The 25309-nt window shown below is 41.4% G+C and overlaps 1 protein-coding gene across 3 annotated transcripts in view; it reads left to right on the top strand.

The window, feature by feature from the left end:
• The window catches only part of hdac4 (histone deacetylase 4), a 215369-nt gene that overhangs the window by 170880 nt on the left and 19180 nt on the right, over positions 1 to 25309 (top strand). For all 3 annotated transcript variants that reach the window (XM_036569453.1, XM_036569446.1, XM_036569458.1), the window contains 6 exons: positions 5400 to 5507; positions 8016 to 8071; positions 9318 to 9405; positions 11115 to 11234; positions 12539 to 12636; positions 23898 to 24016. In XM_036569453.1, the coding sequence (XP_036425346.1) occupies positions 5400 to 5507; positions 8016 to 8071; positions 9318 to 9405; positions 11115 to 11234; positions 12539 to 12636; positions 23898 to 24016 (589 nt within the window). The remainder of the gene's footprint in view (positions 1 to 5399; positions 5508 to 8015; positions 8072 to 9317; positions 9406 to 11114; positions 11235 to 12538; positions 12637 to 23897; positions 24017 to 25309) is intronic.

Genomic DNA, 25309 nt, shown 5'->3' with positions numbered 1-25309 from the left:
CTCTCTTTTTTTCTCTTTCTCTCTCTCTCTCACACACATTATTTATTGAATGTAACATATATTTAAAAAATACAACAAACATTAAATGTGCCATATCTTTTGAACAGGATTTATTTGTTTTTCCAGTATTTTAAATTGAGCAAATACACAGTAATTGTGCATTAAAATGTGCAGAAATCTGTTCTCTGTAGAGAATGTGCTAACTTACTTTTACTTCGACAAAATGCATAATTTAATCGGGGGTCTCTCTCGCTCTCACTTTCTCTCGTTCTTTCTCTCTCTTTCTCTTTTTAGGAAAACAGTATTACACATGTAGATGTTTGTGGCACGTTAGGGGCAGCTCTACTTTGGTAATAAACAAAGCTCTTTTGGCACCTTTGGGCCAAGAGAGTTTCAAATATGTGCTTTTAACAATAGTTTACAAAAGAAAACTATCAGATCATTGCGTGTGTTTACATGCACTTAATAATCTGATAACTGCAGAAAATCAGATTTTGTCAGTAATTTAACACACTTATATGCACTTGAGTCATCAGATAATGGGGAAACTCAGGGTCTACATGATTCAGGAAGTAATCAGATTCCTGCTTTGCAGCCAACAAATGAACTCACAGAAGACGATGTGACGTAACTTCACGTGACGTGAAGGTAAAACTCTTAAAACATTGCGCCACTTTACCTGAAAATATGAACATACATCATCTAGAAGACGAAGAATATTTAAATCTCTAAAAATATTCAAATCGAACATGTAGTTGGTTTCAGCGTAGCTCCAAAAGTGTTTTGTTGGCATCTTGCAGGTGCTGTGCTAAACGCTGCTTGCTTATTACCGGTAACACAGTCTATTTTCACACCTGCACAGACTGAGAAATCCAAAAGAAATCTGAGTAAGGGTTACTGAGCTGCAATCCAGCTCTCTTCATCTGATTTCTTAATCAGTTTATTAGACCTTACTCCAATCTGCCAAAAGTATGCTGTTCACACCATTTGGAAAATCAGCTATTTTTCATAACTTTGTAAAGGAACTGCAAGAAAATTCATATTTCAGCAGCAAGTAAGGTGTCCACAAACGTTTGACAGCCAGTGTGCCTCTTCCATTCTCTCCAGTCTCACAACCTTGCACTCTGTCTCTGCTCTCTTTTTATTTATTTATTTATTTTTTTTAAACTGTAAATGCACCACAGGCTCGTAATTCGTGACAGAGTCATTCTTGGCCCAGCTTGAAAGGCTGCATTTATTATTATATTTTTTTACGCTGCCCTTGAGCACTCATGCCATTGAAAGCAAAATTCATAAATTGCTGGAGAATATGTATGCAGAGAGGGAGCCCCAGGCTTGGCCCAGTGGGACTCTGGCCTGTTCACGGCCGGCCGGAGAGATTTCAACCACCCTGACCTGCATACAGCATTAAAGCACTCTGTACACACTAAAACAACAAGACTGTCAATGGTGAAGTGAGTTCATTCACAGTTTCTGGTTTGTTGGAGGGCATTAAAGATGTGATCATCCACCCTGTTCCTGGAGATCTACCTTCCTAAAGGTTCACTTCCAACTCTGAGCCAGATCATTTGTCCGTGTAACTAGTAGAATCAGATGTGTTCGATTTCGTCTGGAGCTGAATTTTGCAGGAAGGTGGACCATACCTTGCAGGAAGGTGACCACTATGTTAAGTGTGTGCTCCTGCATCAGGTTTGGGCAACTTTTACCGTATAAAATGTGATATGACATGTTAAATGAATCCTGTATGAATCAACATGTTGGTAAAAATCTTTTCTGTGGAAAATTTGTTTTCTTAAGTATGGAAGAGCTTGTCACTTGTGTTCTTACAAATAAAGCCAGTATGAATTGTCCTGACTTAAAGTGAACATCTCTAAGCATTAAAACTTGCAAAATGTCATGTAAAAAACATGTAAAAAAAAAAAAAAAAAGTTTGATTTAAGGCAGTGATGTTGGCTGCTGGCTGTAAATTCTCAAGCTTTGCTAAGACAATTCTAGTGACACATCGCATTCACTGAAGACAGCAATATAGATGACCGAGATAAACAAAATAACAACTGAAATTAATAATTTCTACACTTTGGAGTGAAGGCTGTCCATAAAACGAGTAGCCTTTTCCTTCTTTGTAATGTGTACTGAGACTTCTTATCCCATGTTATGAACATTACAGATGTCCTGTGGTGAAATTGCCTTACCCCACCTATCCATGTAAAACTAGTCGTGCCCAAATGCTACTATAAACAATGACTTCAACACGTTACCTCTACTTAGTATAGATACAGAAATCCTGTAGCCTCAAAACATGGTTATAATAGAAGCCAATAGGTAGGCATTCTTGTCCATGGTAGTCAACCATATGCTACATATACTGTAGATTAGGGACCATCAGCTGGCAGACTGCAGACTGAATGCGGTCCCAGTAAAGTATTTCAGCAGACCGAACCGAGCACATGAAAAAAAATTCTGTAGCAAATTCAATTAACGTTATATAAAAACATCGTCCTATTTCTGTGGCGTACTTGAACATGAACCATCGTGACTTCTGTAGTAGTTCTGTGCTGCAGTTTATCAAATCACATGCATTTACGATGAAGGCGAAGGCAGCTAGCTACAGAGCTAGATATCAAGTCAGAAAGGAAATAATTTAACATGGTTTCGTAGAGTTTTAATTTACTATTTCTGGTAGTGAAGTGACAACATGGCTTGTTAGAAAAAGAAAAGTTGATGAAAACAGTTTAAAATCAATCACAGTTCCCTCCATTTCAAAACCACTATGTTCAGAGTCTGTTGTGCTAGGCAAAATTGGATACGTTGAATGCCACTGTGAAATAAGTTACATTTTTCTTTAATTAACCTACTGACAACATTCAGTTCTGAGGATGAATAAAATAAAGCCAAAGCTCAACATGATAGATACAACATGGTGGTTGTCCAGCGGCTCCCCAACGATTGCCAATAGCCATACAATCACTTATGTTTAAGCATTTAAAGTAACTGTTATTGTAAAGAACTGTCATTCACTTAGGTTAGTTTGTTTATCTGGACCTTTGTAAGCAAGACATTTGACGTAACTGGACCTTAGTTTTAGTTGAATACCCCTGTTGTACGTAATGACCAGGTTGCGAAATGCTAGTGTTCTCCTTTAAGTAAGGCCTGCTAATTGGGAGGTTAAATGTATTTGATGGTGGTTGTATCTTGATTTGTGCTGGAGCACCTGTTGAACTTTCGATCACATCTGTATTACCATGGATGATCATTTCAACACGTTTCCCAGTACTTAGGGAAGGAACAGAAGTGCTGGTGCTTCAAAACGTGCTTATAGCAGAGGTCAGTGGGTAGGTGATGAGGCAACTGCCCATTGACTTCTTTTGTAAGCATGTTTTCACTCAGTGACGTTTTGATCTTTTCTATTGAGCAAAAAAGCACATTGAAATTATTGTGCATGGTAATTGATCGTTTGGTACAGATGTCGTAGATGGAGATAAAGTTGAAAAATACTGGGGTATTTCTATAAGCTTATGCTGATGTAATAGGGAAGTTATGTTATTTGATGATGGTTGGTTGTGCTCTTACTGTTTGCTGGAGCACCTGTTGAACTGCACACGTGAACTACAGCCTGAGTTTCAGCTTTGTTCTGGTGTGAAGTGTGTGTCTGTGTGTAGACATGTAATATATATAGTGTGTGTGTGTGTGTGTTTGTGTTTGTGTGTGTGTGTGTGTGTGTGTGTGAAAGCGAGAGAGAGAGAGTTCATGGTCCAGGGCAGAGTAATTGCAGTGTGTAGGGCAGGCGTGCGTTGGAATAATGAGGAGTGACTGATGAATGAATGTTCTCTGTCTGTGTCCACTCTTGGATAACGCACACGCATACACACACTCCTCCGGTCAGGTTTAACCCTCTAATGTTTATCCTTCATGTCACTGAATAAATGCCCCCATGTTCTCCTGTGCTCTGCTGCCTCTCAGACACAGCACAGACATAAATACATGCCTCAATGTGAGATGACACTTAACACTCCTAGTTCTGCGGGTGGGTGGGTGGGCTGTTGTGTTAGAGGTGTAAAAATGCATCATGATCAATCAGTCTTAAGGTGGTGATTCAGTTGCATCCGTCTTGGAATGTTAGGATCAATTCTAATACCATATCAAACATTTTTCTTATTTCATTTTTCTCCACTTATAGCTTTGTGTAGTTTAATGTACCAAACAATGATCATAATTTATTTTTACATCACCCTTTTTCCAACATCTCTTTATCCCTGTAAAACAGATATGTAAATGAGCTTAATTCTGATTGGCTGCCCTGTATTGTGGCTTATTGAAAAATCACTCAGAGCTGAAACACTCCTCAGTATTTCAGTATGAATGGGTGGACCTAAACTGCTGTAGGCTGAATAGGTAGATATATGTAAATGAGTTGATTCTTGTGACATCACAAAAACAGTGATTTCAAAACAGGCTGTTTTTGCAAGCCTAGTTTCCATATATGAATTGTATGGACTGGCAAGTGAATGGTACATTTTGAAATTTTTTTATACTGCATCAGGCTCTTTTATAATTCAGTTTTTTCAGAAATTCAGTTTTCTGCTAAGTGGGCCTTTAATAAAAAGGATATGGTTATATATTCGTCCAAAATTCTTGATTTTCTAAAATAAAAAAACATAAATTGTTTAGTGTTATTGTTTGTGGTGTCCATATTGTACTATTGTATCGTGTGCAATGTGTCCAAAAGTATCCAGACACTTTCTGATCAGTGAATTCAGCTACAGGCATAATTTTCATAGAAAAGCATGCCAAGTGAATGGGACACACTGGAGCAGCTACACATGAGCATAAGGTCAGCTAGAGGGGTATAAACCCCCCGGCATTGGTCTGTGGAGCAGTAGAACTGTGTTCTCTTTAGTGATGGAGTCATTCTGTAATGCTTCTCTGTGTGATTTAATGTGATCTCTCCTCTTCATCCAATCACAGTTTCTGCTTTAGAGTTTGTAGATTTTTCTCAGTTTGCTTCTTGAGCACTCAAAGCCCTGTTTACAAAATGTTTACTGACTTGTGTGGAGACTCTAGAAATACCTTCCTGCTTCTGTTGTGTAAATACTGTAGTCAGTACCGTTTACTGTGGTGTCAACCCAGGCAAATATCACACCTTTGCTCACTGTGCTGTGGTCATTTACCACTCAGTGAATGAGACAAATGGCACAGAACATTCGATGAATGGCACAACGTCTCAGTAGCAGCAGAGCTGTTTTGATTTTCCTCTATGTGTCAGTGATGTCAGAGATGTCACACACTGATTTGCATCTCTCACACCTCCCTTAACCGAAGAAACCACTCACTTTGTTTGTATTCAAACACTCTGCTCCATGTGCATACATATGTATTTAACTCTGAGTGTGTTTGAACAGGTGGACAGTGACACTATCTGGAACGAGGTCCACTCGTCCAGTGCGGCTCGCCTGGCTGTTGGCTCTGTGGTGGAATTGGTGTTTAAAGTGGCGTCTGGAGAGTTAAAGGTAAGATCGTCCTCATCCTCCGTTGTACATCCAAAGAGCTTTTTACAGTTTTACATAATTTATATTTGATGTCTACTGTTACATTCCAACAGTGAAATATTCATACAACTCTATTTTTTTTTATACTTTTTTATACTCAGTCTTTATGCTGTCTATCTCACACATGTACAACTTCTGACACTGTGGAATTTGTACTAATTTATGAAACACTAGTGTTTAGAGATCAGTCTCTTTGACTGTCCAAAAAGCTGCCCCAAGAAACACAGAGTAAAATGCTAAATTGGTCTATATGATACAAAATAGTGTTATATTAAACATCCAGCCAGTTTTGAGTGAAAAAAATAGAAATATAATAAAACACTGCTGATCAGACCTATCAGAACTGTCTGGGCTTGGTCTTAATATTCAAATGAGTGTGACTGATTGAAATTTGGAGCACTGAAACAGAGGTAAACACAATAAACACAACATGCAGAGGGAGAAATGAGTGAAACATACTACATAGCAGGTTGTGTTGTGGGTCCCACTGTGTCCACGGCTCACTGAATAAATCATCCAGCTTTTATGTGGCGACACCTTATGGAAGGTAAAGTTCTCATTCACTTTACAGCTGGATGTACATCCAGGGAATGTACACACACTGTGTGTTAGCATGACCAGGTGAACGGACAAACGCGTAACAAACAGATGAGCTAGCTTGCTAGATCTGTTATGCTTGCTGGGATAGCTTTCACTTTGTTGTTAGCTTTCGCTCTGAAAATGTCTGACTCGTACCGAGAGAGACCAAGGGGGAACTTGTAGTTATGTCAAAGCTGTGTGGGTGGGACGAGTCACATCACCCTTGTGATCAGTGAGTATACTGCTTACACAAGCTGTACCCAAGATTAGGAAATCAAAGGAGGAGAAATTTTATTAAATACATTGGTTATTTTGTTGTACACTGGTACGTTGTTCTTAGGGCATACTTTATACATGTATTTTGTGTGCCCACAAAAGCAAGATTAACATACTTAAAAAGAAAATGCACTTTTAGGTTCCCTGGGGCTTTAATGTAGGGTTAGTATTTGCTGTTCTTATCTCAGAGGAGTTATTTGCCTTATCAGAGTGTGTATGTGTGTGTGAGAGAGAGACCATGTGACTCTACTAATCCCTGGGCCCAGCAGCAACATAATCTCAATCAAACACAAACACTCCTGAATGTAACCCAACCTTGAGGGAATGTATGAGTCTCAGCGCTCACTCAGCATAACATCCTGCCTCCTGCCAATCATCACACTCAAAAATAGATCTCCATAGCACCATGCTTTAGCACAACCCTCCAGCCCAGCCCTGCGCACTAAAGACACCTCTGAGAACGATGTGTAGTCTAAGTCCCTCTCTCACTCTCTCGGTCTTCCCCACTCCCTCCCTTTTTGTCTCTGACTAAAGTGATATCCTCTGGAGTGAGGTAGGAAAACAGTGCAGTGCAGCTGCTTCAACATCATTAGGCTGGGGAGTCAGTGGAGAGTATAAGCCTGGGGTCAGGGCATTAGCAGTGGCTAACACTCTTCAGCATTTTTCAGTATTCCTGAGGGGACTGATCTGCGAGCAGTGACTCAGAGGCCTCAGTACTGCGAGTGGACCCCAGGGACCGCTGCATATGCTAAAGTGGCATTCACAATATGACAGTGCACTGACCCATTCATCCTAAATGGAAAAATGATTAACTCAGAGCTGTGCATATGGCTTTTACAGTCAGAAGGGTCATACTAGGGTGAGAGAAACAATAATAGTAAATATATGTTTGTTTGTTTGTTTTTAAATATGAGATTGTGAGATGGTGCTGTGATCTGAATTATAAAAAAATCTGTGATATCAGACATAAATTACATAAATTAAAATACTTTCTACTGTTCTAGTAAAAAAAAAAAACATTCCATGTAATTCCTAAAAGAGACTGGGCCACAGGGGAAGAAGAAATCTGCTCTTCTGCACCTGAAAAGATTTACAGATTATTTAGACTATTTCAGTGTGTTTGGAATGTAAGAAAATGACTTGAATATCGCTGCTGTCAGAACAAAACTTTCCATCTCCTAAACTGTTATTTGCTGTTTAAAGTCATTAATGAAAAATCAGTTGCCTATTTAAATAACATGAATCAAATGAAGTGCTACATAAAAAAGGCAACTGGCTGTTTAACACAATGAGCTTTGCATAATTTTGCTTTGCCATTTTGGTACAGGTGATTCAAATACAGTGCGAGTGCACTTACCTGATACATGTTATTTATGCCAGAAAATTGCAACACAGATCAGCCAAAATAAAAACAATAAAAGGGCCATTTGCTGATTGCTTGTTTGGAGCAAAAATTGGCCAGTTCCATTCGCACACCTGTACTGTGTTAAATATGATATAAATATATATATTATAGATAGATAGATAGATAGATAGATAGATATATATAGGCTGGTCTCTGTTCGGTTTGTGATGTTACAGCTAATGCAGCTGTGTGTTGATATGTGGTTACAGAACGGCTTTGCTGTGGTGCGGCCTCCAGGACACCATGCTGAGGAGAGCACCCCCATGTGAGTCCCCCCAATTCAGTTCCTCTCGAATGCAGAAAACTACATCATATACCTATACACTACTCTGTCTTAGCCAGCTTTTAAACGCTTGTTTGCTGTTGACTGGGGTGTTCTGTTGTATTTTAAGCTTAAGGAAAGCACTTTTGGAAAGCTGCAGCAGAAACAGTGAGGAATTCACTCTACTGTAGCCTAATGGCCAATTAATAGCCCTTAATAATCCAATGTTTGAACAGGAAAAGAGAATAAATCATTACATGTACATATTATTTATTGTTATTGAACGTATTATTATTGAGTTGTGTAGCTGTAACTCTAGTGCAGATTTCATTTAATGCCATATTTGAGTTAGAACAAGAAGAAGAAATACTTTATTTTAATTTGAATTTGGTGAAAAGGTGGTCACGTAATTAATTGGTTTGTTCAAATGTGTTCTTATCCAGCATAATGCCCTTCATTCCCTTTACACACACATACATAAAAGCACCTTGTATTATGAATGAATCCCAGCTCAAAGGTGGACATCCTGGCCAAAATATTAACCAGCTTTCAGTCATGACAGCAGTGGACGAGTTCAGGAGTGGGCTAAAAATGGGAATGGTCTTTATCCCCTTAAATAACACTAGGCTTTCTCACTTCTCTATCTTAAGAACAATGAGTACCTCAGCCAGTAAGCATTGTTTTGTGTAATTAGAGAGTAATACTCCTTAGGATGTAATAACTTCAGGGGTTGAATTTCATCTGAGAAATAGAAAAAGCTTCACTAAGCTTCACTAAATGCTCAACATTTGAGCTTTGAATACCTGCACAGTAAGTGATCCGTATTACCACTTCCCTCTCTCTTGTAGAAACACCTTCCCCTGAGCTGGCCTCATTACATAAAGGTTAAATGGAATGATTGTTCCACAGATCCTGTGGAAAAAGGTTAAATAAGATGGCTGTTGCGATGCTGCGGTGAGTGAAAGCCAGGCCCAGCTGAGGCTGTGTGTGTGTTTCGCTTTCTCTCTTTGTTTGGGTTGGGGTCCGGGCCAAAGCTCTGCTCTCCCACTCTGAAGTGAAGCCAGAGCTCTGTGGGTGAATGGTGTCATTAGTGAAATGGTAGAATCCACTAGACCAGGGGGTCCACTTAACACACCACCATACACGCCACACTACATGGCACACCAGCTGACACGCTCTCTCTTCTGACACTCACTCACTGCCTCTCTCTTCTGTTTTTTCTGGCCTTTTCCATTCATTGATATAACAGGGGCTTCTGCTATTTCAACTCTGTGGCCATTGCAGCCAAGCTCCTCCAGCAGCGACTGAACGTCAGCAAGATCCTCATAGTGGACTGGGTGAGTGCCTTATTAAAGAGGTGGTGTGGTCAGTATAGAGGTTTTTATTCATCCTTAATGACATGAGCATGGAAAATGAACAGTAGCAAGTATGAAATGTTACATTATAATGAAAAATGAAGACTCTGTGATCTCTGGGGAAGAAAACTAGTACACTGACTGTGATGGTCACTTCATATTGCCATTTTATGGTAAGCTGAAGGACCAGCACATACTACTAGTGAAACATTACATTTTAGTGCCACCTAAATAGTTTTATGTAGAAATAAAATGTTTACATCAATTAAATATGTGGAAAATGTATAATTTAGATATATTAAATATGGGAACATTTTATTACCAACAAATACAGTCAACCCCTTTAATCATTGGTGCTCTTGGTTATTCGTGTATTCTCTAAACCTTCCCATGTTGATGAATAAGGGAATTTAGAATCTGTGGCACCATATTTATACCCCAGTGAAACAAGAGGTCATGGATGAACAGTTCCTGAAGACAAAGGGAAATATAAATTAAAATTTATTTAACATTACAATTAAAAGATATCAATTTACCATCTCAGTAATATGTGCATTTTGCTTGTAAACGCACTACATAACATTTGAATGCATTCAAATAAACATAAATACAGTAAAAAAAAGAAAGAAATAGAAAAGAGAACAATTTCTTGTTTTCAAAAAAGTAATTGATATCTTGTGAGTTGGAACACATTTGGTTTTGAACTTGACCTCAACAGCAGCATTGCATAGATTTGTTCAAATCTATCACCAACACACCTGAGAATTTACTGAAGAATTAACTTGAAATAAGACTAGGAATAATAATAGACTGCAAGTAGTACTGGGCGTCCTCGAGGAGAGGTTTGGAAATGGTTAGGTGAACACATTGACACTTAACATTACTACTCATATTAAATTTATTTGTGTTTATTGTAATTTTAGTGTTTTTCTCAGCAAATTAATTAAATAGCTTGTCAAATATTATTATTGAATTTTCTGATGTGCCTAAGAGTATTGAGAGTATTGTATGTGTAAATTTCTAACTAAATTAAATAGATATGCAATTACTGCATTGTATCATGCAGAACCATACACTGACCTGAAAACTGCAAAGAATCTGAAAGGCTTGTCTTTGGAGAGCCGTCCATATAGACAGTGACAGGAAGCCAGGGGCTGCTGTATGTAGGTCAGTGCGTGTCCCTGTCCAGCCTGGCCTGTGGTGGCATGAAACGGGCCCTGGCGCACAGGAAGCCTGCTGGCGTGATGGCGAGACTACTGGGATCATTAGGGCCTCAGGATGCCTTTGAAATGCCCTTCATTTCCTCCTGTCTGTCACACAGGCCACGACACACAGGGCCTCACATCAAACGAGAAGGGATGAGACAAAAAAGCTATTAAGTCTTCCTCTTCCATTACAGTGAGCTCAGAATAGAATCTTTACACATTTTAATTTTGGTAAAAATATGCGCTTGTGTAAAAATGTGTTTTCCAGCACTACATCTGATTTCAACATTGTCTTAACGAATGCATATTTTTCTTGTTCTTTCTGTGAGTCACCTGCAGTACATGTGCGGTTCAGTGTGCTTTTTTTCCATCAGCAGTTGGACTATGAGCTAAGAGTGCATGTATCTATTTGTATTTGTACTGACAGTCAGACAGCTGGATAAATGCTGATAAATGCTAACTGCTGAAACCACTGTTGTCCTCTAGGATGTTCACCATGGCAACGGGACCCAACAGGCTTTCTACAGCGACCCCAACATCTTATACCTTTCTCTTCATCGCTATGACGACGGCAACTTCTTCCCTGGCAGTGGAGCTCCTGATGAGGTCAGAAGCCACAGGCGCTGCCGAGACACAGAGTCATCATGTCTCACGCTGAGTGGGGCAATGAGACTGCAGACGGTTTTAGTTTTCCTCCACTATGAACATCTATATACACACACAGCACCACAGAGACTCAAGTGTTCTTTAACATTCACCTTTTCTTTAGAACACATCAGTTTTCTAGGTCACTTATTATAGCTTGCATTGATTTTCTGGTGAATTCCTAAATAGAGATGGGGACTTGAGTCACACTTAAGTTGCATGTTAACTAATTCAAGATTCGGCTCAGACTTGCTATTAAATGACACACAACTCATCTCAGACTCAAAATTAGAGACTCGTGAAAGTTCAGCCTGAGAAAAAAACTTGAGGAAAACTGATTAAATAAGGACCGCCAACCTTAATGCAATGAATGAATAAAACGTTTGAGTTCTATTCTTACATTTGTGACTTGACCTGACTGTTTTGCTGCAGTCAAACATAATTGTTACTGCAGTGTCATCGTCCTGCAGCTCACAGTGGCATTAGGTTAAGTATGGCTTGAAATAATGAGCCTTTCACTATAGAAAAACCTTTAGTCTACTAGACAGAACAAAGCACTTCATGCAGTAAATGTAGTGTTTAAAGGAAAGAGGCAATTTGTTTTAACTCTTAAGCACCTTATGATTCAAGACTTAAATCTTGCTCACACCCCAGAGACTCAAGTGTCAACTCTGACTCGGACCCCAGAGACCTGAAACTCAAATCTGACTCACATAAGTCGACTTGTGAACATCTGTTTCTAACCTATTCCTGATTATCTGTAGAGAAATCAAGTTCAGGTGGGTGCGAATATGAATTTATGTTAAACAATATCTGCTTTAACTGTGTTCTTTATGCAGATTATGTGTTAGAACCAGTCTAACGAAAAGAATCCCTGCAAGGTTAAAATACTTATTGCCACTAAATACGAGTGCCATGCTGTGGTTGCTGTGTCTGTTGTGTTGTGGCACCAAGCTTAATTTAGCTTCTCTGCAGAGATGGCCACATATACAGGTTTCATGAGAGACTTTAGCTACTTCAAAGAGGTGACATTGTTGTAACCCAGACCGCACCTTATAGCCTTGTTCGCCACTCTAGTTAAATTAGTTTCATGTTCAGCAGCCTCTGCTTAAGAGAGAGCATATCTCACCCTGTTTATTGTCTTCACAGTGCAGTTCATTGCAATAATGATGACTGACCACAGCTAAAATCTACATAAGAACACAGGAAAATGTATAAAATTCCAGCCTTTCTCACACTGCGTGTGTCTGTGTCCTCTGAACCAGGTGGGCTCGGGACCTGGCTTGGGCTTCAATGTGAACATGGCCTTCACCGGTGGCCTGGATCCTCCCATGGGTGATGCAGAATATCTGGCAGCCTTCAGGTAACAGCCCCACTCTCAGTGGTTTGTGGCTAACTAGGTGTGATGTGTGTTATTTCTTCACTGCTATTCCTCCTCTGAGCTCACTCCTGCCGCTACCTGCTGAGCACTCGGAACATTCATCTGAACCGCGTGTGGTGCATTTTAGCACGTTCACAAGTGGTGGGCAGTCTGGGGATTTGTTATTGTGTATTATAAGGATAAATTACCTAAAAATACTCTTTTCTGCGTATATTGCATCATCAGCACTTGAAGAGCACAACGGCATGGCAGTATCATAAAGAGATTTAGATGGGGCAGTAATTTTTACTAATTGATTTTTTTCCTTCCTGTTCTTTAAAAATTATATATATACATTTTGATATATAAAAAATATTTTTGCAAACTTGTTTTTAAAAAAATGGTATTCGTATTTTGTTTTTAAAAGACCCCCCCCCCCATCGTGACATTTTTATGGGTTTATGAACCAAAAACAGTTATTATTTAACGTTGACATTTTCCAACCTTTCTTTAACTCTTAGAAACAAACAGGCTGTTTTTGTTACTGTGCCTTTAAGACTAATATATGTAAATGAACTCTGTTCTGATTGGCTGACTTATATTTGATCACTTTCAAAAAGAAGTCCAGGATGAAACGCTCCTTATAACTTTGATGTAAAAAGCCAGAGATAAACTGCTGTGGGTTGAATAGATGGATATATGTAAATGAGTTGGTTTTCATGACCTCATAAAACAGTTCATTCAAAATGTTTTTGCATCTCAGTGCCAATTTATATGGACAGCATGGCTGTGATATAAAACTTTATCAGCGTTTAAATATAATATGTAAGTTAGATATAACATCAAGCTTCATGATAGGGACCCTTTAAATATGATACAATGTTGCCATTTTATCCATTACAATTTGTTACAAATGTCAGAAAAGCTGGATGTTATGACACATATAATGAAAATGGCTTCAAATATCATGTTATATTCTTGCCATATTGCCCACCATTATTTTTTAAAGCATAGTGTTGCTTTGGTAATTGACAACAAGCGCAGGCTCCCAGCTAGAGAGCACCTTTGGAAGATACACGCAGCCTCTACCTCACGTCTCTGGATGATTTGTTTCCCATTTTACTGTGTGTAAGCCTAAGGCAGAATATCAACCAGACATCCACTCGCCCTGCTGACCCCCGAGCTGCCTGCTCCTCTAACACCCAGAGAATATCGATGGCAACGCTCTTTGTAAGCCTGTTAAAGCCTCCAGGTAGCTAACAGCACATCGTAAATCTGAATTTCAAAGAAGGCAAAGTGGAAGACGCGTTGTGCTACTGTGCACAAATTTAAAGAGCCACACTTCGTATAATCACTGCACTGACTCTAGCCTGACAGCTGAAGAGAATGTGGCAAGCAAGCTTCTGCACAGTCCCCACGATTTTCACAGGGATTTTAAGCATCTAGGAGCAAATAGAAATAAGTGGGAGGAAGAAAGGTTCCAAAACACTGTCTTGTAACAATTTGTTTAAGCGCTTCTCATCTGTTGGACAGCCTCTTTTATCTGTGCGCAGAGGCTGATGGGAGTCTTTGAGGACGTGCCAGTGGGGCTGAGCCCCATTAGCTCTGGTGTCTGGGCCTATTAATAACCCTCTCCCCCCAGGGCGCGGGCGCATGGCCCATTCGAGACGCCCCTGGCCAGGCGCTTTGAAGAGGGGAATCTGCGCCCAATGCGTTCAGTCTGATCCCTCAGGTAGACGGATGACAAACGGCCCATGGCGGGTCGGTGATAAACCCAGATGATCCGTGCTCATCCCTTTCTTCACCTCCTTCCACTCCTCCTTCTTCATGCCCCAATCAGCCCTTCCTCGTCTGTCCGCTGCTGTAAATCTGCCCACGTCTCTGATAAACAACACAGCCCCAGTCCGGCACAGGCTCCGCACGCAGGGCCTAAGTGATGCCAGCTGCTTCAGACCTGCATCACCCACTGACCCCAGACCATCCTACTGCAGTACTCTCTCGATTACTCTCTCGATTATTGTGTGTGTGTGTGTATATATATATATATATATATATATATATATATATATATATATCACTTCTTTATGTACAAAGGCAAGGGCAAGGTTGAGATTCTGTCTACCGTCAAAAATACTGTGTATATCACTGCCTTAGCAGCAAGCCAGCCACTCTCAACTTAGATCTATAGTTTTGTAGATTGAGTATACATCCACATCAGTGGTTAACTTCAGCTCTTCAGTGGAACCAGTGAGCACTGAGCTGAAGTTAAGCACTGATGTGGATGTATACTTAATCTGTGCAATTAGCAGCGTTACTCAGTGTAATCTGAGCGATCATGAATGTCACTGTTTGAAGTATGGTTGAGGTGTTTGTAGGTGAGTCAGGGTTAGTCTTAGAGCCTTAGTGTGCTGGGCAGCGGTGTGTGGTAAGATTGTGTGAGCTCTCACACACTCACAGTCCCAGTTCACTGAGCTGAGTGAGTCTCTCACACTCCCTGCTGCCAGCCGCTGCTCTGAGCCTGGCACAGAGCCCCATACAGCCAGCCCATTCATACTGATCACTGTGCACTACAGCCAGCCCTGCTGCCCTACTCCCTGATTCTGTCTCCTCTCTTTTCCTCTCTTCTTCTGTCCTCACCTCACCTCTCCTCTCTTCTTCTCTTCTCTCTTTCTCCTCCTCTCTCCTCTCCTCTCTGCTGTTCTACTGTCGTCTACTTTCCTTTCTTTCCTCTCTTTTCATCCCCTCTCCTCTCCATTTGTCCACTTCACTTTTTATGTTTTCATACATGCTGTCTACTTTTCTTCTCTTCTTCTTTTCCTCGCTTCTGCTGCATCCCACCTGTCACTCCTAGGCCTTCTGATCAAGAATGTCTGTCTCAGACAGCAGTGTGTAGAAGTAAATTACAAGCATTTAAAAATGTTCTTATTTTAAAAATTAGGTATAGGTAAATATAAAAAACTAAGTAATAAAAGTCAACTGAAAACATATACAGGAGAGATTTTGCATTAGACAGCACAGATGGTGTTGTGTGTTCATGCAGCTCTGTATTAACTGTTTTTGACACATCAGTGGACCCAGCAGAGATTTCTGCCATATTGCATGTGTTAGTCAGAATGTCCCAAACCACTGAAGAGTAACACTTTGCTCCAGTCAGCAACAGCAACCTGATATGAGCCATTAGTGTAATCCAATTAAAACCTAGAATAAGTTTCAGAAGGTGGGGTTCAAACAGCGCAAATCCCTGTTCTCTCTCTCTGTCCAGAATACACTGGAATAAAGTCAGTAGAACCTCTAATTCCACGGTCGCAGCAGCTCAGCACTGGTGTTCTCCTTTCACTGGCACACCTGATTCAATACATGAAGGGCTTGACAATTAGCTGATGCATTAAATCACTGTTTGGTTTCAACTCAGTGAGAGAACACCCTCCCAAACACTTTCTTATTTAGTTGTCCATCCCCTTGTTCTCTCTCTCTCTCTCGCTCGCTCTCTCACTCTCCCTGGCCCCTCTGATCAATCATACAGCACCGCACCATTCTCACAGCCTTGATTTATCTTTCCCCAAAGACTGGGGAGGGAGCGCACAACAGTTCATATATCTCTCCTTTGTCTGTCTCTTCCTGCTCTCTAGCACACTCCTTCCTTTCCCTCTCTTTCCATCACCTACCCATCTCTCTCTCTCTCTCTCTCACTCTCTCTCTCTCTCTCTCTTTTCTCTCTCTTCTCTCTCCATGGCAAATAGTGCAGTATTGATGTAATGATAAAAGTCTGAATGGGGAAAATCTGTAGTCAACCAAACAGAGGAGAGGATCAGATAAATAGAAAGCTCCTCTGGTGTAAACAAAAATCATAGTCTCTCTTTCTTTCTTTCTGTCTCCCTCCCGCTCCTTTTCCCTCCATTTCCCTTGTTTCCCTCTCAGCCATGTTTTGCGGGCCATGTGAGACAATGCGTGCCTTGCGGGCAGCACCTTTTTATTCAGCCACAGCCAGTGCCACGTTGCATTTGCAGGGGATCAAGCCTGAGATGAAGAAAGAGGGAGAAAAAAGATAAGAAAATTGGCTCTAATGAAAACCAGAAGCCCAGGCATTCTCGCCATGAACTTGGAAACAGAGAGGAGAATTGAAGTTAATTCAAACCAGCTCTCCGCAATGCCAGATGACAAGGCTTTGAAGTGTTTTTCTCCCTTCTTTTCCTTTTCGTTCTTTCTTACCCTTTTTTTGTGCAGGGAGAGAGATTGGAAAAGCCTTTGAGCCTGACAGATAGCCCTGGATAGCATTAACCCTTCGTGGGTCCCTTCGTTTTACAAGCAGGGCCTGTTGTTGCCTCAGACCACTGTTGGCATGCCTCATCTCGGGAATTAGGTGGAATTGCAAGGATGGATCTTCTTTTGGACAGCTTGTGGTCCCCTGTCCTGCTTGCAGCCTTCGCAATTTGTCTCAGTCTGTTGCAAGAGAATCTGTACAGGCTTTTGCTAATTACCGACCATAAATCCTGGGCAACTGTCTCCCATGATGCTGGTGTCTTCTTCAGCAGAGCGGCCAGTGTTGAGTCCTCCATGAGGCATTTTCTTAACAAGACCTTTGGTCATGATCATTAAATGAGGATTTAGAATGCAGGTTTTTTGGGTGGAGTGAATGTAATCAGAGGAAAGTGTTGCATGTTTATTGTCATGTACAGAAAAAGAACTTTCTTTTCAAAGTAGGTGTGTTTGGATCAATCACATATGGGGGATGGGATCAGTCTCAGGTGGGCCTGATTCCAGTGTGTGTGTATTTGAAAGAGTACAGTTGTGTTCACAAATAGGCCTGGCCTCTGTCTGGTGTAGCATCGCTCCTCTAGATACAAATCCGTCTGTTGTCTTCCAACAAGTGGCTTCTGCCAAACCATGTTCCAGCTCCACGCCCTTCCTCTGACTTAGTCTTGACTGCCCTGCCGCCGCCCATGGAGGAGAAGAGGTAGAGAAAATGATTGCTGTTTTATCCCTAGGATAGGACGTTTTTGGGACCTAGGTGATTTGAGGGAGTGGGCCATGATTTATAGCTTTGTTGGACCATCTGAATCAAATGAAGATTCATGCTCTGGGTGGGTTTGGCTTTGCATTCTACACTGGTGAACTGTACCTGAATATAAGCATAGAATTAAAAAATCAATTGATGTCAAGAGCATCTCTTTTTTACATAATAAATTGATCAGTTTGCTTGAAAAAGGTCTGGAGAGTTGACTCCCATTTGAGGTAATACTAGACTCAATGCATGGAGGAAAAACAACCAGGAACCTCGTTGGTTTTTGCCAGGCTTAGTGATTCATGGTTTGCTGAGAATCTCTTAAGAAATAGAATTAAGCGGTGATAATTGACTTCCAATGTGGGCAGGTGATTTTACCCCAGTTAGGGCAGTTGAGGAAGGGCCGGAAGGAAGATTTCTCATGGATTTCTGAGAAGCTGTTGGGGAAACATTGAGGGCGACTGTTTTCCTGAGAGGAGGGGAAGTGACGCCCTGGGGGTTGGGGCTGTTGAGGTGTCTCAAAGTTTTCTGAGAAGCTCTTGGGAGAGAGACGAAAGCCCATGCACTGTAGCGGTCTGTTCCTCTGGCACTGAGAAACCCACTGAGAGAAGCACAGTGTGTACTTTCAGCAGTGCTGTCGGGGTACTGGCCTGCAATAACCACTAAACACACAGTGGGATACTAACAGTTGCCATTAATCCTGGCCCAGAAACGAGCTGAATAAAGACCGGAGAGGATTTCCAGTCTTTTCCTCTTGGCTTATGCTTCAGTTAGCAAAGTTTGGGCATTATTGCAGAATAGTATTCATTCAGAGATGCAACAGCTCTTAACAATAAATGGACAATTTAGAAACCTTGTAATTTCCTGTTCTTAATTAACATTCACTGGTGCTGCACCAGATTTAAACCAGCAGCCCCACACCTTAGTTTCTGGTGTGAAACTCTTACTCCTTGTGCAGGTGCCTTTTAAGATCATGTGAGGGTCCTGGCTGAGTGGTGGGCAGGACAGAGGATTGTGTTCCAGGCTGATGAGGGGGTCTGGGTGAACGCTTAGTGATTATTAAGGGCTGCTCTCTTTGGCTTTACGAGGCATGCTTTCTCTTTTATGAGCCTGTTCTTCAAGATTTGAGCTTAGAGGAAAAGCCAGATGGACCTACACAGATACCAGCTCCACACAATGTGCATGGGTTTGCGTTTTTGCACTCAGTGTTGAAATCAAGGGGATTTTTAGAAGGCTAAGTATTCCGATAAAAGGTCTCTCCCTCCTTATTCCACCAACGTCCTGGCAGGCCTCCTCTCCAAGGATCTCGCTGGAGTCTGTTTCTTCGCTCCCATGGAAAAGATCACACACAGGCCTCAGCCCAGGTTAAGACCTGCAGAGATGAGCGTGGAGAAGAGGGGTTATGAGAGGGCCATTGGTGCTTTGAGTCTGTGAGGTGTGAGGAGCACGTGAGGCTCCAGAGGGGTCACAGTCTGCTTTTATTTGTATTCATTGCATATCTGTGTGGTCCAGACACTGAATCATCCCTTCTCTGCTCAGATTTGCTTAGAAATCAGGAATGATGGCGAACATCAACAGGCAGGAGGCAGTAAAACAGCAAACGTAAGCCAACAGTCTGTGGAGACGTGAGTTTGGATGGCTTCCACTCGGTGGGTCGTAAATTTCGGCATCCGTAACCTAATTAGCAAAGCTTTTTTTCTTGGTCCCAACCTAGACGTAGCTTGATTCATGCGCTTGAAAGGAGACATATCATGGAAAACCAATTTCTTGCTCTTGTGAAGTAAGATTTTGATGTACTATGTGAACACTGAGAAAGTTTCAAGACATAGCATTTGGTCCACAATCCATCCAGTCCTTATGTGTAAACTAAATTGCAACTGTTTTGAGCATCATTGTTGTTGTGATGTCACAACCAGTGGCTGACGTACACTTTAGACTGCCCATGTTGCGAAGACAGGGAGTGTTGTTACTGCAGGCATTCTTAAAAGTAATTTGTAGCGGAAGATGTGGGGGAAAAATTGTGTGCTGTTTTTGGCAAATGTATCGTTGCAGCCTTCCAGAAAGTTTATTTTTCTGACGTCCCCAAGGGTTTCAGTCCAAACTGAACAGTTAGTTCTGTATATTTCATCCCGGACTGCTTCTTGAATGAGGCACAATACATGGCAGCCAGTTAGAACAAAGGTTATTTACATATATTAACTTTAAAGGCACAGTTACAAAAACAACAGAACAGAGATTGAGCAACAGTAATGTAAGAATAAATTGTAACAGTATCAGCCTGTAACTGGTTTAGGTGCATAAATTCATGCAAATTTTATCCATGTGGACTTCGTGGGGGTGGGGGGAAGAAAGTAGAATATGGGCCCTTTAATGCAGTTTTTCTGCATGCAGCACCGATAACCGAATGCTTTGGTGGTTCGGTGGGGGGTCCCCACCGAGGAATGTGATGATGTGAGCAGTTTTGACGCGCGTGGCGATGGCGTGTCTCACTAAGAACATCAAAGCTAGGCGGGGGGGGCATGGAGGGGTATTGCAGGGTATGCGGGGGGCGGTTCTGGCCTAGTGCCCATCCCGCTGTTGCCGCACACCAGTCCTCAGCTCCGAGTGTGCGGCAGCCGTCGGCGTGCCTGTGGGCTGCGTGTGAAGCGCCGGAGCTTTCATGTGTCCCGGATCAGACGCAGGAGAGACGCGGGCGGACTTTGCTGTGGTCGGGCCACCGCTGTTGCTGGCAGGTCGGGAGGCGTCACCTGCAGCGGAAAGTCTGACTCTGAGGGAGAGCAGGACTCAGCCTTTCTCTCCGTGCTAATGAATAAGCATTCCTCATTATTTAAACCCTCGATCTAAAATCTTGACCTTAAACCTCACTCAAAGTGAGAGCAGTCATCGCTTTTTTCCTCTGAGCAGCAGCTGAGGGACTTTCCTTCATCCTGTTCTCTCTTATGTTTAGCCACATTTCAGCAGACCACAACATGTAATAACAAGAGTCAGTGTTGATTGTCAAAATATTATTGAGCATTTTTAGCTTGTTTTGGATGCTTCCAACATAAATGACTGTGGTGCTCTGTCCCACACTTCTGAAAACAACTACTCCCTGCTCACCACTGCACTCGGCGATGTCACAGAGGCATAACTGCTGGTAAGAGTGACGCTTGTTCTCTCACTCTTTCACCCTCTGCCCATCTTTACCTAATGTACAAGTCACATTTTTGACAGACCTAATTGAATCTATATTTTATTATTTCTTAAAAATGGTGTTAATCTAAAGGCTTACAGTTTTGCCTAAATAATATTTTTAGTTCTTTCTTTTCCAGTTAGTTGTTAAAAGCACAACTCTTTTGGCTGTGCATTCCTTGCATTGCTAAAGCTGTATGTTACTTTATTACTTTGTGTGCATGCTGTGACTTCTGTTGCAGAAATGTCACAGCCTTTTGATGCACTACACATAGCTAAGAGGCTACACTCATCTATCATGCAGCTCTGAAACAACCAGAATGTCTGCAGTTGGGATTTTAACAGGGATTAATAGGGACTTTACACTATTGCCCTGTTCAAATGCACACAAGTACAGAACTCAAGTTCAGCTCATCCTTCATCTGAAAAAGAACGAGTTTGGAAACAGTCAGAATAAGTAATTATTCTTAAGTTGCTGATGCCGAAATGAGATCTTATTTTCTCAAAATAATCCTTTATATCGAAATAATCACGATTTCTCAGATCACTTTTTCAGCAAAGTCAACATCTCAAGAAAATAAGTCATTATTTGAACCAAGTAAGGCATCCATACAGCATACAGAGCCAAACAGCGTTTTATATTGCGCTGATCATATGTTGATTACGAAGTTGAGCCTGGGGTGCTGAATCTGGGTATGGCAGTGCAGGTGTTGGGTGATTACTGGGATGTGTGGGCACCTAGAAAGCCTGTAATTGTGGTGGAGTGGTGGAGGACAGGACGGAAAGAATGAGGCTGGCTTGAGCCGCTGCCATCTCAGGCCCCGGGCCCGGGCCCGGGCCCCCAGCCCACCCACAGTACAGTGCCATGTTCCTGAGGTCAGCAAAGTACACCTCCCAACAGCTGCCGAAGAACGTGGAGCGTTGGCCACCGCCACTAACACACTACACCGACAGCTATGCCTGAGAGAAAGGCATATACATACCCACACTAGAACACCACAGCCAGACAGCTGAATTACTGAACCAAAGCAAATAAACTGAAGAGGTACTGATTGGACACCAGACAGCATTGATATTAATTTTACATTTATTACTGTTACATTTTTGAGTCCTGGGAAAAAAAAATTTGTGTCTTTTGGTAGTATTTATTTAAATCGTCATGTGCGCTCCCTGGGACCTAGACCCATGATCTTGACATTGATAGTATGTACCCGTTAAGCTGCACAAAGTTAAAAATTTCTTAAGGAGAAGTCTTGACCCTTAGAGGTTCAGGGTAATCACTCTAGTTTTGCTCTACTTTTCCAATTTCTTATTTATTTATATAGTAAGTTATGAGCTTTATGAGTATGAGTCTGAACTTTGGCTTTTTTTCTTTTTATTTTGATGCCAAGAGATTACAAAAATCCAACATAAATGTTTCATTTACATTAACAAGACTGTACGCACAAGCATAACGTTTTATCAAATTCAAATCATAGTACAATATCTCCTCTTCTACTTGCGTACACAAATGTGATATTGATTAAAAGTTTATAACCCACATTCCCAGTAGAATTTCTCTGTTTCAGTGAGCTGCAAGAAACAATTAACCTTTTCATTCCGCAGCTGCTGTAAATTATTCTATAACTACTCTGAAGCTAATGTGTAAGTTATGAGAGTGTGGAATTGAAGTGTAGTTGCAGTTTTTAATCAGTCAGCTCTGACTGTTGTGAAACTTGTTTGCAGTCTGTGCTGATGCATGGAAAAAGATTTGATGCATCTGAAGTCGTTATTAAGCACTATTGGGATGAGGCGATGTTGTAGGTGTGGGATACGTCATGATTCAAGAATATGCTGAGGCTGTGGCGGATATTTGCAGCCTGACCTCAGCTGTGGTGTGCGGACAGGCCTCAGCTGTGGAGGACCTGCCCACATCTTAAGGAAAGCAACACAAAGCCAGCCTATAATCTGCCTACACCTACAGTGCAGTGGGGAGCTGCTGTCCTCCAGCCAGATCCTCAGAGAGAAACTCCAACTTCAGCCCCAGCAGTCCCACCAAGCCCAGCCAGATCCAGTTCCTCCCCAGCTGCAGCTCCGACTCCAACTCAGCGCCTTAATGGAGCTTAATATAGCCTCCCAGCTGGGTGTGCTTCAGTGACGCTGGAATTGGCCAGCCAGAGTTTACAGCCATAAGCTCAGCCATAGTATCCTCCCACCCGAGCGATGTGCATGTCTCATGCTGACATGTGCTCTGATAACCCTTACACAGCTTGATGAGGCTGACCGCGCTTCTGACCCTGCATTTGGGTGTGTGTTTGTTTTTGTCTGCATGTCTTCTGTTGTGTGAGGAGTATACGTTTTATTGCTTGTTGTTGAAGTGGTGGGGCGAGAGAGGGCAGATTGGAGTCTGTTTTAACACCATACCCTCATACCACTCGCACTGTCATTGGGTCAGTACTGCACGTCAGTCTGGAAGAGTTGTGGAGCTGTGTGCTCTACAGCGGCTCTGGGCTGAGAATCATAGCCTCACCACAAAATGGGCCGTTAAACCCACAGTCCTTCTATGAATCACACATTCAATCTGGGCATGTTGCTTACACTCATTTTTTTTTTCCCCTTCTTCCGAACATGACTGTGTGTAAGCTTCCCTGTATGTAACAGTATACTGGTGTCTATTCACCCAAGTGATCTTAGTAAGAAAGAACTCAACCTGAGGTGTAAAAATACACGACTCTCACAGGTCCTGTTCATACCTGGTATTTTGAGTGATCCGATCACTAGTGGACAGTGAAACGTATAGCCGTTTACGCCTGTCATTTCAATGAGCCTCGGAGGCATCTCCTTTGACCCTTTATAATCGGATAACGTGACTGGACAGAGGGCGCTGTGCACATTCACTATGTCCGTCTCTTACTGCATCTGTTGTTAGCCAAAAAAAAATGTACTGTGAGTTTGTGTAGTACAGGCTGTTAAATGCTTAGGTCTCATGGACTGTGCAATTGAGCCAGAGTCACTGTCTCTAGATTGTTCCTCTGGGTTTGTCATGAATATTTTAGAAAGCACTCTAACGGACAGCTCATGGATTCTGTGTTTGCCTTTGTCTTTTCTGCAGGACAGTGGTGATGCCCATCGCTAATGAGTTTGCTCCAGACGTAGTGTTGGTTTCGTCGGGATTTGACGCTGTGGAGGGCCATCCGTCGCCACTGGGGGGATACAAACTCACGGCCAAGTGTGAGTGTTCAAGGAGTGGTGATCTTTTCACTCAGACACATTTTCCCCACAATACACCGCCTTCCCTTTCCTCCTCCTACGCTTGAGCCTTCAGTACAACATGACAAAACTATTAGTCATTATTCTGGAAGGCTTTCTTAGTCTCTCTCTCTCTCTCTGAAAATCTTTTTGAATCCCTGTGGATTAGGATTACATGCTCTTTTATATATATATATATATATATATATATATATACACACACGTATATATATATATGTGTATATATATATATATGTGTGTGTGTGTGTGTATGCGTGTGTGTGTGTGTGTCTATATAAGATTTTATATTAGTCCTTTATTAGCCCCACAACGAGGAAATTTACAGTGCTACAGCAGCAAAGGAATAGCAAGGCACTCAAGAAAATAAGTAACAAGAAGAGAATAAACAAAGTTATTAACCTTGTTAATTACTTAACAGGGTTACAGTTTGTTACTTGTTTCTTTATAGACAATATATATAATACCAAAGATAAAAATATAAGCTAAAAAATATAAACTCTATCCTTCACTTAAACTCTATTCACAAAAATTAACAATATAAACAATTATAAATTAAAAAAGCAAAAAGTATTTACACTATGGCAATATTTTACACACATTGCACATGGAGTATTAATATGACTGTAAATGTCCAGATGAACATTTATATAAAAATAATACATAAACATAGATCTCTCACTCTTGTCTTTTTTTTCTCTTTCTGTTTCTCCCTCCTTCTCTCTCACTCTCTCCATACCTCTCTCTATCACTTTTTTGTGGCCTGTCTGTGTGGCCAGAGAGAAAAGAGGAAAATCACACACACACACCACACACTGCTCCTCTGCTCGGCTCGACAGAAGGCAGAGGTTTATTTTTCCTGTCTAAAAGCTGTTATTCTAGTTGAATTTGTAACGTCCCAATGCCACAAAAACAAAGAGTCCTTATTCCCCTGGGTGTTCAGCATGGCTCAACCCAGCAGAGAGGCACTCTCTCTCTTTTTCATACTTTTTACCAAGTGTTTTCATCCCATAAGGCATTCCAATCTCATTCCTAATCTAAGTTTAAGAGATTAGAAAACATGTAGGGGACCAAGAGGTTACTTTTATACTATTAGAAAGGTATTCTCGTATCTTAAAGGCCCCTTTATAGATTACATCTAACAGCAAAACCATACTTGTGTGTATTGAATGCATGCAGTGTAAAGTAGAAACGTTGTAGTATTTAGGGGAGGGGGATGCCCAGGCACATGTGAAGAGTTTGACTTCAAAGTTAGCA

Source organism: Colossoma macropomum, unplaced genomic scaffold (assembly GCF_904425465.1).
Source record: "Colossoma macropomum unplaced genomic scaffold, Colossoma_macropomum, whole genome shotgun sequence".
Taxonomy (NCBI): domain Eukaryota; kingdom Metazoa; phylum Chordata; class Actinopteri; order Characiformes; family Serrasalmidae; genus Colossoma; species Colossoma macropomum.
Note: the sequence above shows the minus strand (reverse complement) of the source record. Positions and strands in the feature narration are given on the sequence as shown.